This window comes from Leptopilina boulardi, unplaced genomic scaffold (assembly GCF_019393585.1).
Source record: "Leptopilina boulardi isolate dan_hultmark-lab unplaced genomic scaffold, ZJU_Lbou_2.1 LbouV2_228, whole genome shotgun sequence".
NCBI lineage: Eukaryota > Metazoa > Arthropoda > Insecta > Hymenoptera > Figitidae > Leptopilina > Leptopilina boulardi.
The window spans coordinates 208,773-231,925 of NW_026137783.1; the positions used below are offsets into that span (position 1 = coordinate 208,773).

Here is a 23,153-nt window from a genome sequence, read left to right on the forward strand (position 1 = left end):
AGATTTTTCAAGGACGGTGTCGAGGTCACGGGGTCGGTGTCGTTTTTCGAAATTTGTTAACTTAATATAATAGAAGATGTTTCGTTTTAAATTAAGAAATGTTAAAATTATTATGTTAAAAACATTTGATTTTAATGACACTTAAAATTAGACACAATATTATAGGTTACTAACTAAAAATTGAAAAAACAACAATAAATAATAAAAAATAAAAATAAAAAATTAAAAAAATCAAAAAATTCTTAAAAAATTGCAAAATAACCCTTTTTCGGGTAAAAATTGAAAAAAGATGTTACATAAAAATAGTTTGTAAGATTTTCTAACAGCATATATGCAAAGTATTTTGATTTATTTAAAAATAATTGAAAATAGATTTTTCAAGGACGGTGTCGAGGTCACGGGGTCGGTGTCGTTTTTCGAAATTTGTTAACTTAATATAATAGAAGATGTTTCGTTTTAAATTAAGAAATGTTAAAATTATTAAATTAAAAACATTTGATTTTAATGACACTTAAAATTAGACACAATATTATAGGTTACTAACTAAAAATTGAAAAAACAACAATAAATAATAAAAAATAATAATAAAAAATATAAAAATCAAAAAATTCTTAAAAAATTGCAAAATAACCCTTTTTCGGGTAAAAATTGAAAAAAGATGTTACATAAAAATAGTTTGTAAGATTTTCTAACAGCATATATGCAAAGTATTTTGATTTATTTAAAAAAAATTGAAAATAGATTTTTCAAGGACGGTGTCGGTATTGTTTTTCGAAATTTGTTAACTTAATATAATAGAAGATGTTTCGTTTTAAATTAAGAAATGTTAAAATTATTAAATTAAAAACATTTGATTTTAATGACACTTAAAATTAGACACAATATTATAGGTTACTAACTAAAAATTGAAAAAACAACAATAAATAATAAAAAATAATAAAAAATTAAAAAAATCAAAAAATTCTTAAAAAATTGCAAAATAACCCTTTTTCGGGTTGAAATTGAAAAAAGATGTTACATAAAAATAGTTTGTAAGATTTTCTAACAGCATATATGCAAAGTATTTTGATTTATTTAAAAATAATTGAAAATAGATTTTTCAAGGACGGTGTCGAGGTCACGGGGTCGGTGTCGTTTTTCGAAATTTGTTAACTTAATATAATAGAATATGTTTCGTTTTAAATTAAGAAATGTTAAAATTATTATGTTAAAAAAATTTGATTTTAATGACACTTAAAATTAGACACAATATTATAGGTTACTAACTAAAAATTGAAAAAACAACAATTAAAAATAAAAAATAATAATAAAAAATTAAAAAAATCAAAAAATTCTTAAAAAATTGCAAAATAACCCTTTTTCGGGATAAAATTGCAAAATAACCCTTGTTCGGGTTAAAATTGAAAAATAACCCTTTTTCGGGTTAAAATTGCAATAAATATATGCAAATTATTTTGATTTATTTGAAAATAATTGAAAATAGATTTTTTAAGGACGGTGTAGAGGTCACGGGGTCGGTGTCGTTTTTCGAAATTTGTTAACTTAATATAATAGAAAATGTTTCGTTTTAAATTAAGAAATGTTAAAATTATTAAGTTAAAAACATTTGATTTTAATGACACTTAAAATTAGACACAATATTATAGGTTACTAACTAAAAATTGAAAAAACAACAATAATTAATAAGAAATAAAAATAAAACATTAAAAAAATCAAACAATTCTTAAAAAATTGCAAAATAACCCTTTTTCGGGTTAAAATTGAAAAAAGATGTTACATAAAAATAGTTTGTAAGATTTTCTAACAGCATATATGCAAAGTATTTTGATTTATTTAAAAATAATTGAAAATAGATTTTTCAAGGACGGTGTCGGTGTCGTTTTTCGAAATTTGTTAACTTAATATAATAGAAGATGTTTCGTTTTAAATTAAGAAATGTTAAAATTATTAAATTAAAAACATTTGATTTTAATGACACTTAAAATTAGACACAATATTATAGGTTACTAACTAAAAATTGAAAAAACAACAATAAAAAATAAAAAATAATAATAAAAAATTTAAAAAATCAAAAAATTCTTAAAAAATTGCAAAATAACCCTTTTTCGGGATAAAATTGCAAAATAACCCTTGTTCAGGATAAAATTGAAAAATAACCCTTTTTCGGGTTAAAATTGCAATAAATATATGCAAATTATTTTGATTTATTTGAAAATAATTGAAAATACATTTTTCAAGGACGGTGTAGAGGTCACGGGGTTGGTGTCGTTTTTCGAAATTTGTTAACTTAATATAATAGAAAATGTTTCGTTTTAAATTAAGAAATGTTAAAATTATTAAGTTAAAAACATTTGATTTTAATGACACTTAAAATTAGACACAATATTATAGGTTACTAACTAAATATTGAAAAAACAACAATAAATAATAAAAAATAATAATGAATAATTAAAAAAATCAAACAATTCTTAAAAAATTGCAAAATAACCCTTTTTCGGGTTAAAATTGAAAAATAACCCTTTTTCGTGTTAAATTTGAAAAAAGATGTTACATAAAAATAGTTTGTAAGATTTTCTAACAGCATATATGCAAAGTATTTTGATTTATTTGAAAATAATTGAAAATAGATTTTTCAAGAACGGTGTCGAGGTCACGGGGTCGGTGTAGTTTTTCGAAATTTGTTAACTTAATATAATAGAAGATGTTTCTTTTTAAATTAAGAAATGTTAAAATTATTAAGTTAAAAACATTTGATTTTAATGACACTTAAAATTAGACACAATATTATCGGTTACTAACTAAAAATTGAAAAAACAACAATAAATAATAAAAAATAATAATAAAAAATTAAAAAAATTAAAAAATTCTTAAAAAATTGCAAAATAACCCTTTTTGGGTTAAAATTGAAAAATAACCCTTTTTCGTGTTAAATTTGAAAAAAGATGTTACATAAAAATAGTTTGTAAGATTTTCTAACAGCATATATGCAAAGTATTTTGATTTATTTGAAAATAATTGAAAATAGATTTTTCAAGAACGGTGTCGAGGTCACGGGGTCGGTGTAGTTTTTCGAAATTTGTTAACTTAATATAATAGAAGATGTTTCTTTTTAAATTAAGAAATGTTAAAATTATTAAGTTAAAAACATTTGATTTTAATGACACTTAAAATTAGACACAATATTATCGGTTACTAACTAAAAATTGAAAAAACAACAATAAATAATAAAAAATAATAATAAAAAATTAAAAAAATTAAAAAATTCTTAAAAAATTGCAAAATAACCCTTTTTGGGTTAAAATTGAAAAATAACCCTTTTTCGTGTTAAATTTGAAAAAAGATGTTACATAAAAATAGTTTGTAAGATTTTCTAACAGCATATATGCAAAGTATTTTGATTTATTTGAAAATAATTGAAAATAGATTTTTCAAGAACGGTGTCGAGGTCACGGGGTCGGTGTAGTTTTTCGAAATTTGTTAACTTAATATAATAGAAGATGTTTCTTTTTAAATTAAGAAATGTTAAAATTATTAAGTTAAAAACATTTGATTTTAATGACACTTAAAATTAGACACAATATTATCGGTTACTAACTAAAAATTGAAAAAACAACAATAAATAATAAAAAATAATAATAAAAAATTAAAAAAATCAAAAAATTCTTAAAAAATTGCAAAATACCCTTTTTCGGGTAAAAATTAAAAAAAGATGTTACATAAAAATAGTTTGTAAGATTTTCTAACAGCATATATGCAAAGTATTTTAATTTATTTAAAAATAATTGAAAATAGATTTTTCAAGGACGGTGTCGGTATTGTTTTTCGAAATTTGTTAACTTAATATAATAGAAGATGTTTTGTTTTAAATTAAGAAATGTTAAAATTATTATGTTAAAAACATTTGATTTTAATGACACTTAAAATTAGACACAATATTATAGGTTACTAACTAAAAATTGAAAAAACAACAATAAATAATAAGAAATAAAAATAAAAATTAAAAAAATCAAAAAATTCTTAAAAAATTGCAAAACAACCCTTTTTCGGGTTAAAATTGAAAAATAACCCTTTTTCGGGTTAAAAATGGAAAAAAGATGTTACATAAAAATAGTTTGTAAGATTTTCTAACAGCATATATGCAAAGTATTTTGATTTATTTGAAAATAATTGAAAATATAATTTTCAAGGACGGTGTCGAGGTCACGGGGTCGGTGTCGTTTTTCGAAATTTGTTAACTTAATATAATAGAAGATGTTTCGTTTTAAATTAAGAAATGTTAAAATTATTAAGTTAAAAACATTTGATTTTAATGACACTTAAAATTAGACACAATATTATAGGTTACTAACTAAAAATTGAAAAAACAACAATAAAAAATAAAAAATAATAATAAAAAATTTAAAAAATCAAAAAATTCTTAAAAAATTGCAAAATAACCCTTTTTCGGGATAAAATTGCAAAATAACCCTTGTTCGGGATAAAATTGAAAAATAACCCTTTTTCGGGTTAAAATTGCAATAAATATATGCAAATTATTTTGATTTATTTGAAAATAATTGAAAATACATTTTTCAAGGACGGTGTAGAGGTCACGGGGTCGGTGTCGTTTTTCGAAATTTGTTAACTTAATATAATAGAAAATGTTTCGTTTTAAATTAAGAAATGTTAAAATTATTAAGTTAAAAACATTTGATTTTAATGACACTTAAAATTAGACACAATATTATAGGTTACTAACTAAATATTGAAAAAACAACAATAAATAATAAAAAATAATAATGAATAATTAAAAAAATCAAACAATTCTTAAAAAATTGCAAAATAACCCTTTTTCGGGTTAAAATTGAAAAATAACCCTTTTTCGTGTTAAATTTGAAAAAAGATGTTACATAAAAATAGTTTGTAAGATTTTCTAACAGCATATATGCAAAGTATTTTGATTTATTTGAAAATAATTGAAAATAGATTTTTCAAGAACGGTGTCGAGGTCACGGGGTCGGTGTAGTTTTTCGAAATTTGTTAACTTAATATAATAGAAGATGTTTCTTTTTAAATTAAGAAATGTTAAAATTATTAAGTTAAAAACATTTGATTTTAATGACACTTAAAATTAGACACAATATTATCGGTTACTAACTAAAAATTGAAAAAACAACAATAAATAATAAAAAATAATAATAAAAAATTAAAAAAATTAAAAAATTCTTAAAAAATTGCAAAATAACCCTTTTTGGGTTAAAATTGAAAAATAACCCTTTTTCGTGTTAAATTTGAAAAAAGATGTTACATAAAAATAGTTTGTAAGATTTTCTAACAGCATATATGCAAAGTATTTTGATTTATTTGAAAATAATTGAAAATAGATTTTTCAAGAACGGTGTCGAGGTCACGGGGTCGGTGTAGTTTTTCGAAATTTGTTAACTTAATATAATAGAAGATGTTTCTTTTTAAATTAAGAAATGTTAAAATTATTAAGTTAAAAACATTTGATTTTAATGACACTTAAAATTAGACACAATATTATCGGTTACTAACTAAAAATTGAAAAAACAACAATAAATAATAAAAAATAATAATAAAAAATTAAAAAAATCAAAAAATTCTTAAAAAATTGCAAAATACCCTTTTTCGGGTAAAAATTAAAAAAAGATGTTACATAAAAATAGTTTGTAAGATTTTCTAACAGCATATATGCAAAGTATTTTAATTTATTTAAAAATAATTGAAAATAGATTTTTCAAGGACGGTGTCGGTATTGTTTTTCGAAATTTGTTAACTTAATATAATAGAAGATGTTTTGTTTTAAATTAAGAAATGTTAAAATTATTATGTTAAAAACATTTGATTTTAATGACACTTAAAATTAGACACAATATTATAGGTTACTAACTAAAAATTGAAAAAACAACAATAAATAATAAGAAATAAAAATAAAAATTAAAAAAATCAAAAAATTCTTAAAAAATTGCAAAACAACCCTTTTTCGGGTTAAAATTGAAAAATAACCCTTTTTCGGGTTAAAAATGGAAAAAAGATGTTACATAAAAATAGTTTGTAAGATTTTCTAACAGCATATATGCAAAGTATTTTGATTTATTTGAAAATAATTGAAAATATAATTTTCAAGGACGGTGTCGAGGTCACGGGGTCGGTGTCGTTTTTCGAAATTTGTTAACTTAATATAATAGAAGATGTTTCGTTTTAAATTAAGAAATGTTAAAATTATTAAGTTAAAAACATTTGATTTTAATGACACTTAAAATTAGACACAATATTATAGGTTACTAACTAAAAATTGAAAAAACAACAATAAAAAATAAAAAATAATAATAAAAAATTTAAAAAATCAAAAAATTCTTAAAAAATTGCAAAATAACCCTTTTTCGGGATAAAATTGCAAAATAACCCTTGTTCGGGATAAAATTGAAAAATAACCCTTTTTCGGGTTAAAATTGCAATAAATATATGCAAATTATTTTGATTTATTTGAAAATAATTGAAAATACATTTTTCAAGGACGGTGTAGAGGTCACGGGGTCGGTGTCGTTTTTCGAAATTTGTTAACTTAATATAATAGAAAATGTTTCGTTTTAAATTAAGAAATGTTAAAATTATTAAGTTAAAAACATTTGATTTTAATGACACTTAAAATTAGACACAATATTATAGGTTACTAACTAAAAATTGAAAAAACAACAATAAATAATAAAAAATAATAATGAATAATTAAAAAAAATCAAACAATTCTTAAAAAATTGCAAAATAAACCTTTTTCGGGTTAAAATTGAAAAAAGATGTTACATAAAAATAGTTTGTAAGATTTTCTAACAGCATATATGCAAAGTATTTTGATTTATTTGAAAATAATTGAAAATAGTTTTTTCAAGGACGGTGTCGAGGTCTTAAAAAATTGCAAAATAAACCTTTTTCGGGTTAAAATTGAAAAAAGATGTTACATAAAAATAGTTTGTAAGATTTTCTAACAGCATATATGCAAAGTATTTTGATTTATTTGAAAATAATTGAAAATAGTTTTTTCAAGGATAAAAATAATAAAAAATAATAATAAAAAATTAAAAAAATCAAAAAATTCTTAAAAAATTGCAAAATAACCCTTTTTCGGGTAAAAATTGAAAAAAGATGTTACATAAAAATAGTTTGTTAGATTTTCTAACAGCATATATGCAAAGTATTTTGATTTATTTGAAAATAATTGAAAATAGATTTTTCAAGGACGGTGTCGAGGTCACGGGGTCGAGGTCACGTGGTCGGTGTCGTTTTTCGAAATTTGTTAAATTAATATAATAACAGATGTTTCGTTTTAAATTAAGAAATGTTAAAAATATTAAGTTAAAAACATTTGATTTTAATGACACTTAAAATTAGACACAATATTATAGGTTACTAACTAAAAATTGAAAAAACAACAATAAATAATAAAAAATAATAATAAAAAATTAAAAAAATCAAAAAATTCTTAAAAAAATTGCAAAATAACCCTTTTTTGGGTTAAAATTGAAAAATAACCCTTTTTCGTGTTAAATTTGAAAAAAGATGTTACATAAAAATAGTTTGTAAGATTTTCTAACAGCATATATGCAAAGTATTTTGATTTATTTGAAAATAATTGAAAATAGTTTTTTCAAGGACGGTGTCGAGGTCTTAAAAAATTGCAAAATAAACCTTTTTCGGGTTAAAATTGAAAAAAGATGTTACATAAAAATAGTTTGTAAGATTTTCTAACAGCATATATGCAAAGTATTTTGATTTATTTGAAAATAATTGAAAATAGTTTTTTCAAGGATAAAAATAATAAAAAATAATAATAAAAAATTAAAAAAATCAAAAAATTCTTAAAAAATTGCAAAATAACCCTTTTTCGGGTAAAAATTGAAAAAAGATGTTACATAAAAATAGTTTGTAAGATTTTCTAACTGCATATATGCAAAGTATTTTGATTTATTTAAAAATAATTGAAAATAGATTTTTCAAGGACGGTGTCGGTATTGTTTTTCGAAATTTGTTAACTTAATATAATAGAAGATGTTTTGTTTTAAATTAAGAAATGTTAAAATTATTATGTTAAAAACATTTGATTTTAATGACACTTAAAATTAAAAACAATATTATAGGTTACTAACTAAAAATTGAAAAAACAACAATAAATAATAAAAAATAATAATGAAAAATTAAAAAAATCTAGCAATTCTTAAAAAATAGTAAAATAACCCTTTTTCGGGTTGAAATTGAAAAAAGATGTTACATAAAAATAGTTTGTAAGATTTTCTAACAGCATATATGCAAAGTATTTTGATTTATTTAAAAATAATTGAAAATAGATTTTTCAAGGACGGTGTCGAGGTCACGGGGTCGGTGTCGTTTTTCGAAATTTGTTAACTTAATATAATAGAAGATTTTAAATTTAATTAAAAATTTTTTTTATTTAATTTAATTTTTAATTATTAATTATTAGTTATTAATAAAAAATAACATAATTAATAAACAAAATTTTAATTAAAATTTTTAATTTAATTTTAATTTATATTTTTTTATTATTTATTTATTTATTATCAGCTGATTTCTTTTTTTATAACTTCATTTACATTTATACTGACACAAAATAGAAAATGGAAAAAATTAACTAGAAAAGACAAGTGATTTGCTTTAACCTTACGCCTGCCGGTTAAAAGTAAATTTAATTTAATTTTTTACAACGTACTTCTTAATTTTGCTTAACATCATTTTCTTCGTTTTCCAGATCTTCACGTAAAGATTCCAGAATTGCAGAAAACTCTTGCCTATCCATATTGCATAGTCTCTCATTTTCAATATCCATCTATAAATTTTATTATCATCGTGCTTTTTAATTTTTATATTTTATTTAAAAAAATATTTAGACAGAGAAAATTATTTGATTTTTACAACAAAACTTTGTTAATTTTTGTTAATTTGTGTGCAAGAAAATTCTTTTCGTTAACTCAAACAATTTTGGTTCATCTAACAAAATTTTAATTGCATTAACGAAAGTTTAATTTGTAAATTTTTGTTAAGGAAAAAAATTGTTATGAATTAACAAAAATTTTTACTTTTAATTAAAATTTTATTTTTTATATTATTTATTATTATTTTATATATAATTTTTATTTATATTTATTTAATATTTAACATTAATAAATGTATTAAATTATTTATTTAATTAAAAATAAAAACTTAAACTTTCATGAATGACTTTATTTTGTTAAATTTTAAAAGAAAGTGGAACTAGAAACAAATTAATTAATATAAAATTTAAAGAATTTTTAAAGCATTTCTAAATAATTCTAATTCTTCCTATTGCTCAGTAATTTTTTATTAAACATCACTAAGAAACAAAATATCTTTCAAAACTTTTGCGTTATAATAATTTTTTTCTGAATAACAAATTTTTTTAGTTAAATTTATTAATAATAAATAATAAACAAATCTTTTTGTATAACCTTCATAATATTTTCCGTATCAGTTGTGGAAGTATTCATAGAATCAAAGAATTCCTCCATAGCCTGATCAGATATAATTAATTCATTAGTTTTGTCTTCCCTTACGTTAGCTTCATCTTCAAACACCATTTCCTCATCACATTCAGGATATTTGTATTCATATTCTTTAAGCTTTGAAAAATAAAAATATTTTTATTGATTTTAATTAATTTTTTTAAATTAAAATTCAAACAAAAAAATTACATCATTTGAGGAAGTTTCCTCATAAATTTAAATATCATAAATCAGAACAATATTTTTTTGTATTTTGAATTTTTGAAAAGAGAAATGGTTCTGATTGGTTAAAAATTACCCTCTGCTTCTTTTCTCGTTTGTATTTGTAAAGTGAAGATAAAGGTACTGATTCATTGGAACCTGGTTCCAAGTATAATTTGTAACTTTCTGGTCGACGTTTAGTCATATTTTCTTAATATTTTATTTTGTTTTAAATTATTATATTTTAATAATTTTTTCGAAAAAAGACAACATTAATTTATTTGTGGAAACAATTGCAAGTTTCAATTTAATGATGAAGATCACGTTACCATAGAAACTCATAAAACTGCGCATCTGAAAAAGTTGAGATTGTGATTTTTATTTTGTGCTTTTTCTTTTGAAAAAATGACAAAAATAAAACGTGCATTAATATATTTTAAAAACGGAAAAGAAAAAATAGTGCCGATAGAGCATTGCGCAAATTTTAAAATAACGAAGAATGAGGAATTTCGTCCTCAAAAGTGCAAAGTGTGGTCAAAAGGGACAAATGGAAAAGTTAAGAATGATTATTTACTTAACGCTCAAATGCTTCTGGTTGGCTGTAAGTGTTGATATTATCTTTTTTATATTATTATACTATATTTTTATGTTTTATGTACATTTTTATATATTTTTTATTATATTGAAAAATTTAATGTAATGATTATATAAATTATATAATTAAATAAACTTTAAAAAAATTAAAATTAAAAAAAATTTAATTTTTCTGTTTTAAAAATTATTTTTAAACTATTGTTTATTATTAAATATTCTACTTATAAAACATTATTTATTTTCTTGACAATAAGTAAAGATTTATAATTTTATTAACAGCAAGCGACTCGGATATTTTACGACAAAAAAGCACAAAGCGTGTCCGATATCCCAATATTAGAACGATGAGCAGTTTTTCATCAAGTGGTGGAGGAATAAGGAAGAAGAAAGCTCTTTTGAAGGTAATAACAAGATTATGGAGTTAGTAAAGTTCTAATTTATTTTGAAATTTAAATTTTTGATTTCACAGAAAAAGAATGGAAACAGAAACAATTTTCTGAAGGATAAAGCAAAGGAATACATGAACGAAAGTATAATGAAGAGGCATGATAATCTTATGAAAGACTGTTCATCAATTAATTCAAGTTCCGATTCCGAAAATGATGATTCGAATCCTAGCATTGACAAATCTAATTCTAATGATACTGTGCGCATAAGTTCTATGGAAGATTTTGGAGGTGGTTTGTATAATTTGTTACGTATAATTTATTTTTATTATTAATATATAATATTTAAAAAACGAGAATGATAGCGCCATTTTAACACGTAGATTCTGTTGTTTTAATTCTTAAAATATTGCAAGAAAAAATACTTTTTTGAAAAATAATAATTTAAAAACAACTTATTTAATAATATATTATAAAAAATGGGAAAACAATTTGAGAAATATAATTTTTTTTCAAAATGAAATTTTTGAAATTTAATTAAAAGAAATAAGTTCCAAAAAATTTTTTTGGAAAAAATATACATATATTTTATTTATATTATATTTATGTTATATTTATAAATATATAAAAATATAACATGAAACATATTAATGACAAATATATCGTCAATGACAACAATAGCAATTAAAGAATAATTTTAAAATACCTTAAAAATAAAATAACAATAGGTTATAATAAAAATAATGAAAGCGCTAAACAATTTTTAATATGTATCCAATCGAAAAAATAATATTAATAATTCATCATATTTTAATTCGCGTTAACATCAAGTTATTTATCCACAGATCAAAGAGAACGTGATGCCACTGGGGATCGTGATGCTGCCGGAAATGGTTTGTTTCAAATTCAGATTAATTATAATAGCGTAACTATCATCTAAGTTTTTTTTGTATATAAATTGAGTATCTCGATTCAATAATCGGTCGAGCCTCACAGTGTATTGCCGGTGCTCGACCGATTATTGCATTGAGACGCTCAGTTATTATTTTTTAAACAATTAATAATAATAATAATAAAATAATAAAATATATGTTTTTAATAACAATAATATTTATTGTTAAACTTATTTATAGGTCAAGAAGAATCTCCTAGAGCTTCACCTGGGCCCTCTAATAATTATTTCTATTGCAATATAAATAATTATTGGTTCTATTATTAATCAATGTTAAATTTTTATTAATAGATGCAAAAAGAGCTAGAATTATAACTAGAGAAGATCATGACACGACCCGTTTGCAATAGGCGTAAATATCGAACAAGGAAGATTTGGTAGAAATGCCGCTCCTGATGATAACGTGCCAAATGGTTTTCTTTTAACATAAATTAATAATAATTACCATCTCTTTTCATAAATTAATAATATTATTAATACTTACAATATAATAATATCAAGAGTATTTATAATAATATCTTATTTTAATATATTTACTTTTATTTTTTTTTATTTTTTTACATAATCCAATTTTTAATGTATAGGTCAAGAAACAATTAGGCGTAGACCTAGCGAGCAGAACAGACTTGAAGATGAAATAAATTCGTTAACGGATAATAATGCTAGATCATCCAGGATCAGATTTTGCCTTACTGTAAATGGTGACGTAGTATGTACATCAAATATATTAAAAATTAAAAACAAATTAGAATTTTTCGAATAAATTAAAAATTATCTTACACAAATTTTTTAAACTATTTTTTCAATTAGTTCTCAATAGAATATTAAGACAATTTAATTTATAGGTGCATATTGGACTAAATTTAACTATGGAGCAAGACACATGGGAAACTACGAACAGAAAAAATGATTCAAAGTTTGTCAAAGATTTGTGTATGAAATACTGGGGGACTGAAGTTTTACAAAGGAAATGTCTTGATTTGACGAGAGTACACAATGATCGAGCCAACAGAGAACAGATAACACCTGAAAAGGAACTACTTTTAGAAGGTGTGAATTAATAATCAAGAACCAAAGAATTTTTTGTGACGCAACAGTTACAATTAAATATAAGTTTTGTGAAACAAAATGTCAAAGGTTTTGCAGTAGACGAGAAACATTTTAGAGTAAATTTTAACAATCTGTTCATATTTTTCAAAAATAAAATATTTTGAGAGAAATTGCAAAATTTTAATAAATTTTGCTGAAATATAAATAATAATGATGATAATAATGATGATAATAATGATGATAATAATGATAATAATAATATATTTTTAAATGTCAAAAAATTTAACGAACAAAGAAATTCTATTTGTAACTTCAAATATTTTATATTATTTTAATTTTTAAATATTATTTCGATAATTAATTCAATTTTTATTTATAGATTTACTTTACAAGAAGATAACTGACGCTAGAGTTACAGGATTCAAAAGACTTGCAAGACTGAAAAAATTGGGGAGTTATATTTCAGAAAAAATCTGTGACGTCCGCAGAAAAATGAGAAGAGAAAATTAGTTTTTTAAATACTATTACTATTATTTGGAATTAATATTTCTGAGTTGTTATTTTTAACATACAATCAATCAAAACATCTTATACTTATTATTACTTATTAAATATTTCTTTAAAAACGTAATAAATTAAAAACTTAAAAAAATTCATATTAATTATAATTTTCTTTTTTTTAGTTATAGAATTTTAATATAATTAATTATAATTAAATTTTAATTATAGAAAAACAAGCATAAATCTATAAAATTAGATATACTTTTGAAAATTTATATTTAAAAATTTTAAATCGTTTAATTCGATAGATTCAAAATAAAAATACATATTTAATACGGCGTTAAAAATTTAATCGTAAAGCATCTCGGAATCGACATCGGAAATGACATCAGTAACATTTACGACTTTGATATCAGTTACGCATTTTAACTAAAAAGATATTTTTAATACGACGTTGTAGATTTAATTGGAAACCACACCGAAAACGACATCAGAAATAATTATGGTCCTGGTATCAGTTACGCATTCTAATTAAAAAGATATTTTTAATACGACGTTGTAGATTTAATCGGAAACGACATCGGAAATGTTTACGGTCCTGCTATCAATTTACGACATCGGTTCCAGATCAATTAACGTTGTAGTTTCCGGTATAATTGCCGATGTCGTTGCTGGTACCGTTTCCTGTGTGGTTTCCAATATCGTTTCAGATATTGGTTCCGATGTCGGTTTTTTCAATAGGGTATTGTATCAAATACTTTTTATTTGTTTCAATAAAACGAAATATTTAAGTGAAATAAATAAATAAATTGTTTCAATTAAATCATTATTATCGTTTCAAATAAATATTTAATCGATTGAAATATTTTTTTATTTGTCTTGATGAAATAGTGTATAAGGATTAAATTTTTAGGGTTACCATCTTTATTTTTTGTAATGTAGGACATAGACTTTAAAAAAGGAGTACAAAAGTAGGACAATTGGTAAAAAAAGGAGTAAAAAGTAGTAATCATTTTAAAGTGCAATTTAAATAAGAAATTTTATTATTTTTTTAATCAAATCATATTTATTTCACTTATATATTTCTTTAGAACATGTATTAACATTATTTGCTTAAAATTTTCGACTTTACATTTAACAATGTTAACATTATGAGAGTTTAGTAATAATAAAGATTTAAAACTTATATTTATCAATTTTTCCCACTTCACTTAACAATCTTTCATTCTTCAAAATGTATTTATAAAATTCATGGCAATCGATTTGATTAAAATTAACAGAAGTTTGTATGATTCCTTTTACGCTTGAAACTTGTAACTTGTTTTGAGTTTTTGAACATTGTCCATTGATGAGTGAAAAAATGCGTTCAACGTTTGCATTGTGTGGTGGAAGAGCAAAAAAGAATTGCGCTATTTTCAAAAGTTCCGAGAATTTGTCTGGACAAGAACACTTTAAAAAGAAATTACTCCATAGTTCATCAATTTGTAGGTCCGTGTCTTCATTTTTTTCCAAAAAATCTTTAATAAATAATTGAAAAAAACATACTTGATCGAAGAGTTTTGTTTCATCAAGTTTGATTCCCTTGGACTGTAAATATTCGAATGTCTTTGAAACTTGTTCCCATTCTGGAACCTCTTTAAAATCCATCCAGCGAAAACATTCAAATTCTTCAAAAGATTTTAACCACAGATTTAAATAATCTAAGCACGCCGTATACATTGCAAATATTTCATCTTGAACATTTGAAGCTTCGTTTTCAAAACCGTCATTTTTAGATTTGCGTAGAATGGTTCTTACACTTAATGGCAAAAAGTTTTGCGAAATTCGTTCTGTCAGAGATTTTTTACAAATATCCAAGATATTCATGACCTCGATTAAAGAATTTTTTTCCCTTTCAAGACTCGCAATGTGAACGTGAAACATTGCCATCAAAGAATGTACTGCCCATAAATAACATTCGCTAAAATCATTATCAAAAAAGTTTTTGATGATTTTTGGTGGATTTCCTATAGACGAGAAATACGACTTTAATGGACTGAACATTTCAAGAAATCGATTTACAGCTGGAAATAAAGACAGCCATCGAGTTGCTGAATGCTTTAACAAATATCTGTATTCAATTTCTACAAAGTCGCAAAATTCTTTGAGTTCTTTTGTCCTGACAGTGAAAATCGAAAAGTAATTGTATACTTTAAAAATGATTGATTCAAGATCAATGGGCAATGAGTCTGTGCCTGCATGAGTAGCATTGTTCAAGACATGAGCGGGACAACCTATACCTATTAAACCTTCGGCTAACTGTTCCATTAACTTGAAAAACACATTTTGTTTGCCTTTTCGATTTATACCTCCAAAATTAGTATTGCAATTATCTCCACCAAAAGCAATACATTTTTTCTTTAATTTAAATTCACTTAACACATCAAGAAGCATAGTTGAAACAGTTTCCGACGTCTAATTTGGTTTACTCTGCAGGTACAGAACTTTGGTTTGTATTCCCTTTTTTTTATAATTAAAATACTGCACACATGTTGGAAATAATTTCGTTGATCCATGATTACTCGAATCAGTCTGAACGCCTACAAAAGAAATCTCTTGTAATTCCTCTTTCACAAGTTTTACAGATTCTGGAGCTAGTACACCGTTAACTATAGCTTCAGTCTTCGTTCTTGCGCAAGATACAAATTCAGCAATTTTTGAGTCTTTATATATTGTTTTTTGAAGACTTGTACTGCAATCATTGGATTTGTATGATTGTTGGTGTTTAACTACATGATAGGACAATGTAGCTTCAGCAGCTCGAGCCTGTTTCAAGTAATCATTCGTGTCTTTCCCAATAAACTTGTCTAACTGAACTGATTGTTTACTTTGAATATTCTTTTTGTGTTTTTCTGTACCAAGATGACTCTCAATATCTAGGCGTCCCTTATTCGCAATAGATAGTGTAGAATCACATACTAAACACACCACTGAATAGTCATCTTTGCCTTTTTTGAAGGAAGGGTACAGTTTTTGTAATTCTAAGGAAAATTTACATTTTCTACGACTGGCCATATTCTTCTGTGCTAAACAATACAATACACTTTTATTTGTATTTGTTGAATGATTATATATTTGCATTTAGCTTTTATATAAATTGTTAATATCATAACACTCTAAATTATAATGAAATAATGAATAGAGTTTTTGACTATAATTTTTGTAAAGAAGTTAAATAAATTTACATGTAGTGTACGAGAGAAAAATTTCTTTATAAATCATAGGTTAACTGACTAACCTGCACTTATGTCTAAAAAACTAATAACTCAAATCCAAAATCATCGGTATTAAAATGTTTTGTTCAAAATAATCTGTCTGAATTTCAAATTCAAATATCGTATTTACACAAATTCCAATTCACAAGAAACTGAGAAATATCGGAACGTTTTCATTTAAAGGAAAGATATTTCTATTTAGAAATAAACCCTAAAGTATCGACAGGGATGGACATGACAGTTAGCCTGGCAGAAAGTCGTAAATACATAAAGGTACAATCCCAGGTTATGCATGCATGAGTTATAAAGCAGGTTGGTTTTTTTACAGTTACTGAAAACTACTAAAACATAAAAGCACTCTCACAGCTCAATGCTAGCCAGCGCTAGCAGACGCAACGAGTAAAGAGTAAGGGAGTCAGAGGATTCAAATTAATGCTTTTTCTCCCTTACTCTCGTTGCGTCTTTGCTGCTAGCGCTGGCTAGCATCGAGCTGTGTGAGTACCTTAAGACGTCTGAAAATTCATTTTTCATAAAAATGTCAAAAAAATCGTTATCCATGACTAAAAACTAATAATATTATTCAGATTTAAAAACCCGGACAAAAACCCGTACAGTAATAAAAAGCCGGTAGAACAAACCCCGCAGACCCTAAAAAGAGTACTTGTCCGGGGAAATGAGTACGGTTGGTAACCCTAATTAAATAATGAATTATTTGTATTAAATAATTCAGTTTATTTGAATCAATTACATAAATTTATTGTGTCAAATACTTTTTATTTGTATCAAATAAACGAAATATTTGACTGAAATAAATGAATGAATAGTTTTAAGTAACTCATTATTTGTATTAAATAAATTCATTTATTCAATTCAATTAATTATATAATTGAAGCAAATACGATGTATTTGGTTCAAATAAATGCGATTTAAATAATTCAAGTTATTTAAATCAAATACATATTTTTTTGATCCAAATAAAAAGTATTTAAACCAATTAAATATTTTTCAAATAATTTGAAGTATTTGAATCAAATAATTTTTTTTTCAGTGTAGTCATTTTTAATGAATTACGGCAGTACATGTTTAACCCAAACGAAAAACGAATTGAGAATAAGGATGAAAAGGCATCGAATATAGTTTTATTCCTTGTGCAGTTTCTTTTTCCTCCACCATGAATTAACCTGCCAATCAGGTTGTTCGTTCTCCCCACTCTTTAAAAAGCTGAAGAGAGACATTATGTTGCCTAATTATTTATTCGCAATTAGTTTTTCGTTTGGGATGGATGTACGGACCAGATCTGCAGCTTGATGTACGAACTAGGAAACACCTGCTGTTCTGAAGATGCTCCATGTTGTCGCCACTTAAACGGAGCACACCAAATAAAAAATAGTCACCCTCATGAACATGGACAGAAATTTTTTTTTTTTATTCTAATTACCTGTGATAAATTTAAATTTTTAATAATTTAAATTTAATGAGTTAATAATAATAATAATGAAATGAGAAGTCTTACATTTAAATGAGAGGCAAATTTACATTATTTCATTGTCGCTTTTTTCCACAAAATATTTTCCTTTAAAAAAAAATCAAACTATATAGAAAACCGCAGTCAAGTTGAAGTATGAATTTTTTATGTTCATCAATTGATGAACACTTTGCTTCTTCATGGAGATTTTTTGTGATCAATTTATGGTAACTCTCTTAGACTAACGTTTCTTTCAGCTGTATCGCTTCTCTCTTACTCCACAGACCATTGAATGCATGGCAGTCGTTGGTTCTCGCATACTCCTTTGGATTATACGCTACAGGCACCTATACATATGAGTTCGGGTTATAGGCGCTTACATGGTACGCTATATTCCACAGTACCATTACACTCTTATTCTCCTCACTTATTCCTTCCCCTTACCTCTCTTATTCTGTCCAAGCCTACAAGCTATGCCATACAGTGCTGTCAGATTAAAAGCACGTGTATTTATTTTGAATTATGCTACTGCTCAATTCCAGATCAAAATTTGGTATGAAATTAAAATATTTCACCCAATACTGGAATTCAAACCAAATTAAAAGATGTATTTTAAAAATTAAATATTTTTAAAGATACATATACAGTGAACGTACCAAGGATTTTCCTATAAGGAAAATTCCTATTTTCCAATTAATAATCCTTTAAGGATAACATATTAATTTTATTAATTATTGTTATTGGAAATAATTTTAATTCCAATTCTAGAAATTACTTGCTAACTTCCGTCAAATGTGAAGTCAGCTAAAAATCGCATGGCAACAGGCCCCTGTGTACCACCTCTATCTTTACCAATTTTCCTTAGTTAGCAAAAACCGGCTTAGTAACAAAATTTAATACCTTTGTTACCATTTCCACTTGTTTTCCAAAATTACGATTCAGCATTAATTTCCCACTTTACATCCCTAAGCGTACCTACGAGGCGTCTCTGGCCCATAATTCAATGTTCAGTACGGTCTTGGTAAAAGACGGAATAACATCCGTGCCTCCACCAATTAAAAAACCAACGCGCTCCCGTCCGGTACCAAGGACCCGCTTTAATTGTATGCTTATACGATTACTGCGGCCGGACGTAAAATAAAATCCAACTTACTCCGAAGTCCACGGAGGCCGGTTGAAATCAATTCGGGTAGAAGTTTTAAGGGAAGGTCGCTTTCCTTATCTTTGTCGCGAGACCAGCCGGGTACGTGTAGGACCCGCGTCTGCCTTTGCAATTGACGGGTCAACAAATTAGGGTAAGAGGGTGGAGTTGTCTGTCCCTGTCTAGTTAATGCAAAAACGACATACGGCAAATCGCTAATGCGCCACCTGAGTGAGTGTGAGAGGACACAAAATTATAATAGTTTTTTTTTATTGAATGTTTTGCCCGTCGGAAAGTGTTTGTAAGAAGCGTGAAGGTGTTCAACTCTCGACTATCCGACGGTAGAATAAGGAACATGGAACGGTAAGTACTCAACGTATCGTTCCGAACTAAAACTTAATTTCATTTGTTAAAATTTGATTATTTCTTTCTATGTCTTGGCAATCTTTTGATAAATAAAATTTGTGATTCTTTCCTAATTCTTTTCTATTTATTTTCTTTCCCTGTATTCTATCCATAACAATTTAATAAAGGAAGTCGCGGTATATTTTCTAATTCAATCTAGAAAATATCAGCATTTTAGCGAAATCGAACCCATAAATAAAAACTTAAATCCTAAATTGGATTTAAGGCAGTTTGGACCTCCGAGAACTCTAGAAATTTAGGCCATCTCAAAAGCCTACAGTTTCTTTTAATTAATTATTTTTAAAGTAATTGATTTCTATAAACTAATAATTTCTTTGGTTCGTAACAAACTGATGGTGGCAGCGGTGGGATTTTCGACCTGAAATTTTAATCCAAAATTTCGATCTTGGATTTCGATTTTAATTCTCTAAAATTGCTACCTTGCCACGTTTCTTTTAAATTGTTATCTTTATTCTTTCTTTATTTTCATTTTTAATTTCTATCCCATTTGTTCCTTCTCTGATAACAATTAACATGTTACTTTTGTAACGTGTGTTACCAGAATCAAAATTTGAATTCATTCCTTAATCTTTCTGCAAACTTTTAATTTTCTACTTTTCACTAATTTTCCTATCATCTTTAATTTCTCAAATTTATTTGATCTCAATTATAATTTCTATAATAAATTCAGCACTGAATCCTTAACGGAATAGTATCTGACGACACTATTGTGACAAGGGGATTTTTTTGGCTCTCGCATAGCGATGATGACATAATCTCTGAAGTGCAGTGGTGGCTCGAGAAATTCTGTAAAAGGGTTTTTCCTGCATTTCAAATTTTCTATCTAAAATCATTTTCAATTTTCTGGACTACAATTCTACCTAGTGATAGTATGTGATGACGCTGCTACAATAAAGAGATTCTTTGGCTCTCGCATAGCGATGATGACATTATTCTCCGAGTTGTGACAGTGGCTCCAGAAATCACTGTGGGTCAAGATTGTAACCCCCGCAGTTTTTAAATAAAAAAAAATCGTTTTCTTTTCTTTCTTTCTCTCTCTCTCCTCTTTTATATTTTCCTTTTCTGCATTAATTGATGTTAATGCCAAAATATTCAAAAAGAGGTTAAAAGATCAAAGGGTAATTTTTACAGGAAGAATTTTCCTCTGTTGGGAAAATTGAGGAAAATTCAAAGATCAGAAAACCCTAACCTCTTGGACGAATTGTCCCATTTATATTTTCCTGTATCCCATGAATTCCTTAAAAACTTTTGAATTCCTGGATAATTTTCCCACTATCTATTGTGATAAAAAAAACATTACAAAATTTACTCAGAAAAGTTGGAAAAATTTTACTATCAATCTTGATTAACATTTATTAAAAAAAAAAATTTTTTTTGTATCTATCCCCACCATTTTTATGAACCGGAAAATTCGCGTGCAAATTAACAGGAATTTTCCGCGGTGGCGAAAATTAATCGTAAAATAAATTTTGTCTTTTCCAATGTAAAGAAAATGGATTTTTCTGAGTGAATTTTCCAATTTTTCTTAGTTTTTCTACATTTTGAAAAACAAAGTAATTTTCCAATTTTACAATCATTTTCCAATTTTCTTTTCTTTAATAAGTAAAAAAAATTTTATCACAGTCAAAATTAATTAGAGACCTATTGTTTTGTGTGTTGCTTTTCAATTTTTGTATCAAGTATTCCTGCTCAAATTAAAGAAGATCTGAATTAAAATTTAAGATTTATCAATGTGTAATCAGGAGCCAATACCTGATATAGTTCCACCGCCAAAATATGAACTTCCAATTCAACCAGAAGCCATCCCCCCTCCCCCTGGAGTTATTCCTATTGCTGACATCATTAGACGAAGAAATCAGAACAACCGAATTACTGTACAGACACGACCACCTAGACTTTAAAATTGACCAATTTCTTTTGTTTTTCCAAGTATACTAAACTTTCAGGATTTTCTCTCTTTCTTTACATTTTCCTGTTTCTTTTTTTTTCAACTCGTGAAAATTCCGTGCATGATTAGCAGGAATTTTCCGCGATGGCGGAAAGACAAGAGGCAACAATATTTAATGTGTCCCACATGTGTCCTGACTCACTCTTGACATGAGCAAGAGTATGGATGTTCAGGCACAGTCGGCCGCGTTAAAACAAAAATGATGTTTAACCCTTGTTATCATTATTTCTCACTAAAACTGTAAAAATTTTAATTTCGATTGATTTTAAGGTTCCATTTTCCCAAATTCTCCTTTTAGATAATTCGAATATAATTTTCCTCGTTGGAAAATCTCAAGGAAAATCTACGAAATGAAAATCCGTTGTCTCTCAGACAATTTTTTTTTCTCTTTAAAAATCTCTTTCTAATTACCTATTAATTCTCTGGTATTCTTTCTGAAATTATAGGTGGAATTTTCCAAATTCTCCTAGCCACTTCAAAAATTAATTTTTTTAGAAATTGTATTTTACTGTTGTAATTTCTTTTAGGTTTCCGGCAGCAAGTTTACAGGAATAATTCCGTGGTGGCGAAAAATTAATAAAAATAATTTTCTTTGTTTTGCTTTCTAACATCGCATGAAAAAAAAAAAAAAAATTTTATTCTAAATTTATTATTTTTAGGAAGTTTTGAAAAGACAAAATAGTTTTCCTTTTTACAATTATTTTCAAAACTTAAATAAATAAGTATAATATAAAATATTCAGTATGCTTTTTTTTAAAAAATAATTCTTTTAAGAAATTCATAAAGTTCTCACCTTGCCTTTGTACTTTAAAGTAAAACATAATCTAAAATTTGAATTAAGATTTTACTATGTCTTAAAATCTCAATTGAACCTGTTTGATTATAGCAACCAAGCCATTTATTTTCGTGTAATATTTTAGGAAATAATAAAACTAAAATTAATCAAGAAAAACAGAAGAACTCTGAATAAAAATAATTTTTATTTTCATTCGTTTTAAAATTTTACTAAAATTTAAAAATTAATTAATTGTTTAAAATCTAATTAGTCAACAAAGAAATCCGTTGTCTAAATTTTCTTTAATTCGAAATTAAATAATTCGAAATACTTTCTCGTGGTTGCGACCCTGCGTAAAGATTCGCACAGGGCGGCAGCATAAATGGAAAATTTATTTAAATTCTTTTATGCACCATGCGTTTTAATAATCCGTTAAATAATGCCATTTATTAATTCTTGTTTTTAAAATTTTTATATGAAAATCTAAATTCCGTTAATACAAAATTTCTAAATTAATTTTTCCCGTATAATTTTTCCTCTTTTAATTCAATACTTTCAAAAAAAAAAAAAAAACTCTTTTACTACCCATTGGATAAAAACTTGATATTTTTGTAATTTGCAAGTTTGTTGTGTCTTTTCAAAATTTCACCGCATTCAATTGAATAATTTGAATCTCTTTGGATTATTAAGTTCTTTTATTCATTTATGCATTTTTATTCTAAAATATTCTTACTTTAATATTCCCGAATATGAGCAGGAATATTCCATGGTGGCGATACAAGTTAGTATTATAATGCTTGTAACTCCGCCAAAAATAAAATCAGATAATGGTTAACCGTTTAGCCATTATCTACACCTAAATTATTATTAACATATTTCTGTTTTTAGAAACTGTGCATTATCTCGACCACCTTACGTTCTAATCCTAAC

General features: G+C 25.2%; 1 protein-coding gene and 1 long non-coding RNA gene across 4 annotated transcripts; one reads left to right on the forward strand and one right to left on the reverse strand.

The window, feature by feature from the left end:
- The first annotated feature begins 1,703 nt into the window (after positions 1 to 1,703).
- Positions 1,704 to 8,177, forward strand: LOC127279943 (uncharacterized). Of its 3 annotated transcripts, none has more exons than XR_007842754.1 (3): positions 1,704 to 1,873; positions 2,249 to 2,391; positions 8,133 to 8,177. It is a non-coding gene; the product is annotated as an uncharacterized LOC127279943 (long non-coding RNA). The 3 variants fall into 3 exon arrangements; XR_007842756.1 differs by lacking the exon at positions 8,133 to 8,177 and adding an exon at positions 5,882 to 5,921; XR_007842755.1 differs by lacking the exon at positions 8,133 to 8,177 and adding an exon at positions 3,942 to 3,981.
- A 545-nt stretch (positions 8,178 to 8,722) lies between these two features.
- Positions 8,723 to 9,936, reverse strand: LOC127279953 (uncharacterized). The gene is made up of 3 exons (XM_051302610.1): positions 9,829 to 9,936; positions 9,477 to 9,647; positions 8,723 to 8,836 (listed from the first exon to the last, which is right to left on the reverse strand). Exons 1-3 carry the CDS (start codon positions 9,934 to 9,936, stop codon positions 8,723 to 8,725), a joined length of 393 nt encoding a protein of 130 aa, XP_051158567.1.
- Positions 9,937 to 23,153: the final 13,217 nt, after the last annotated feature.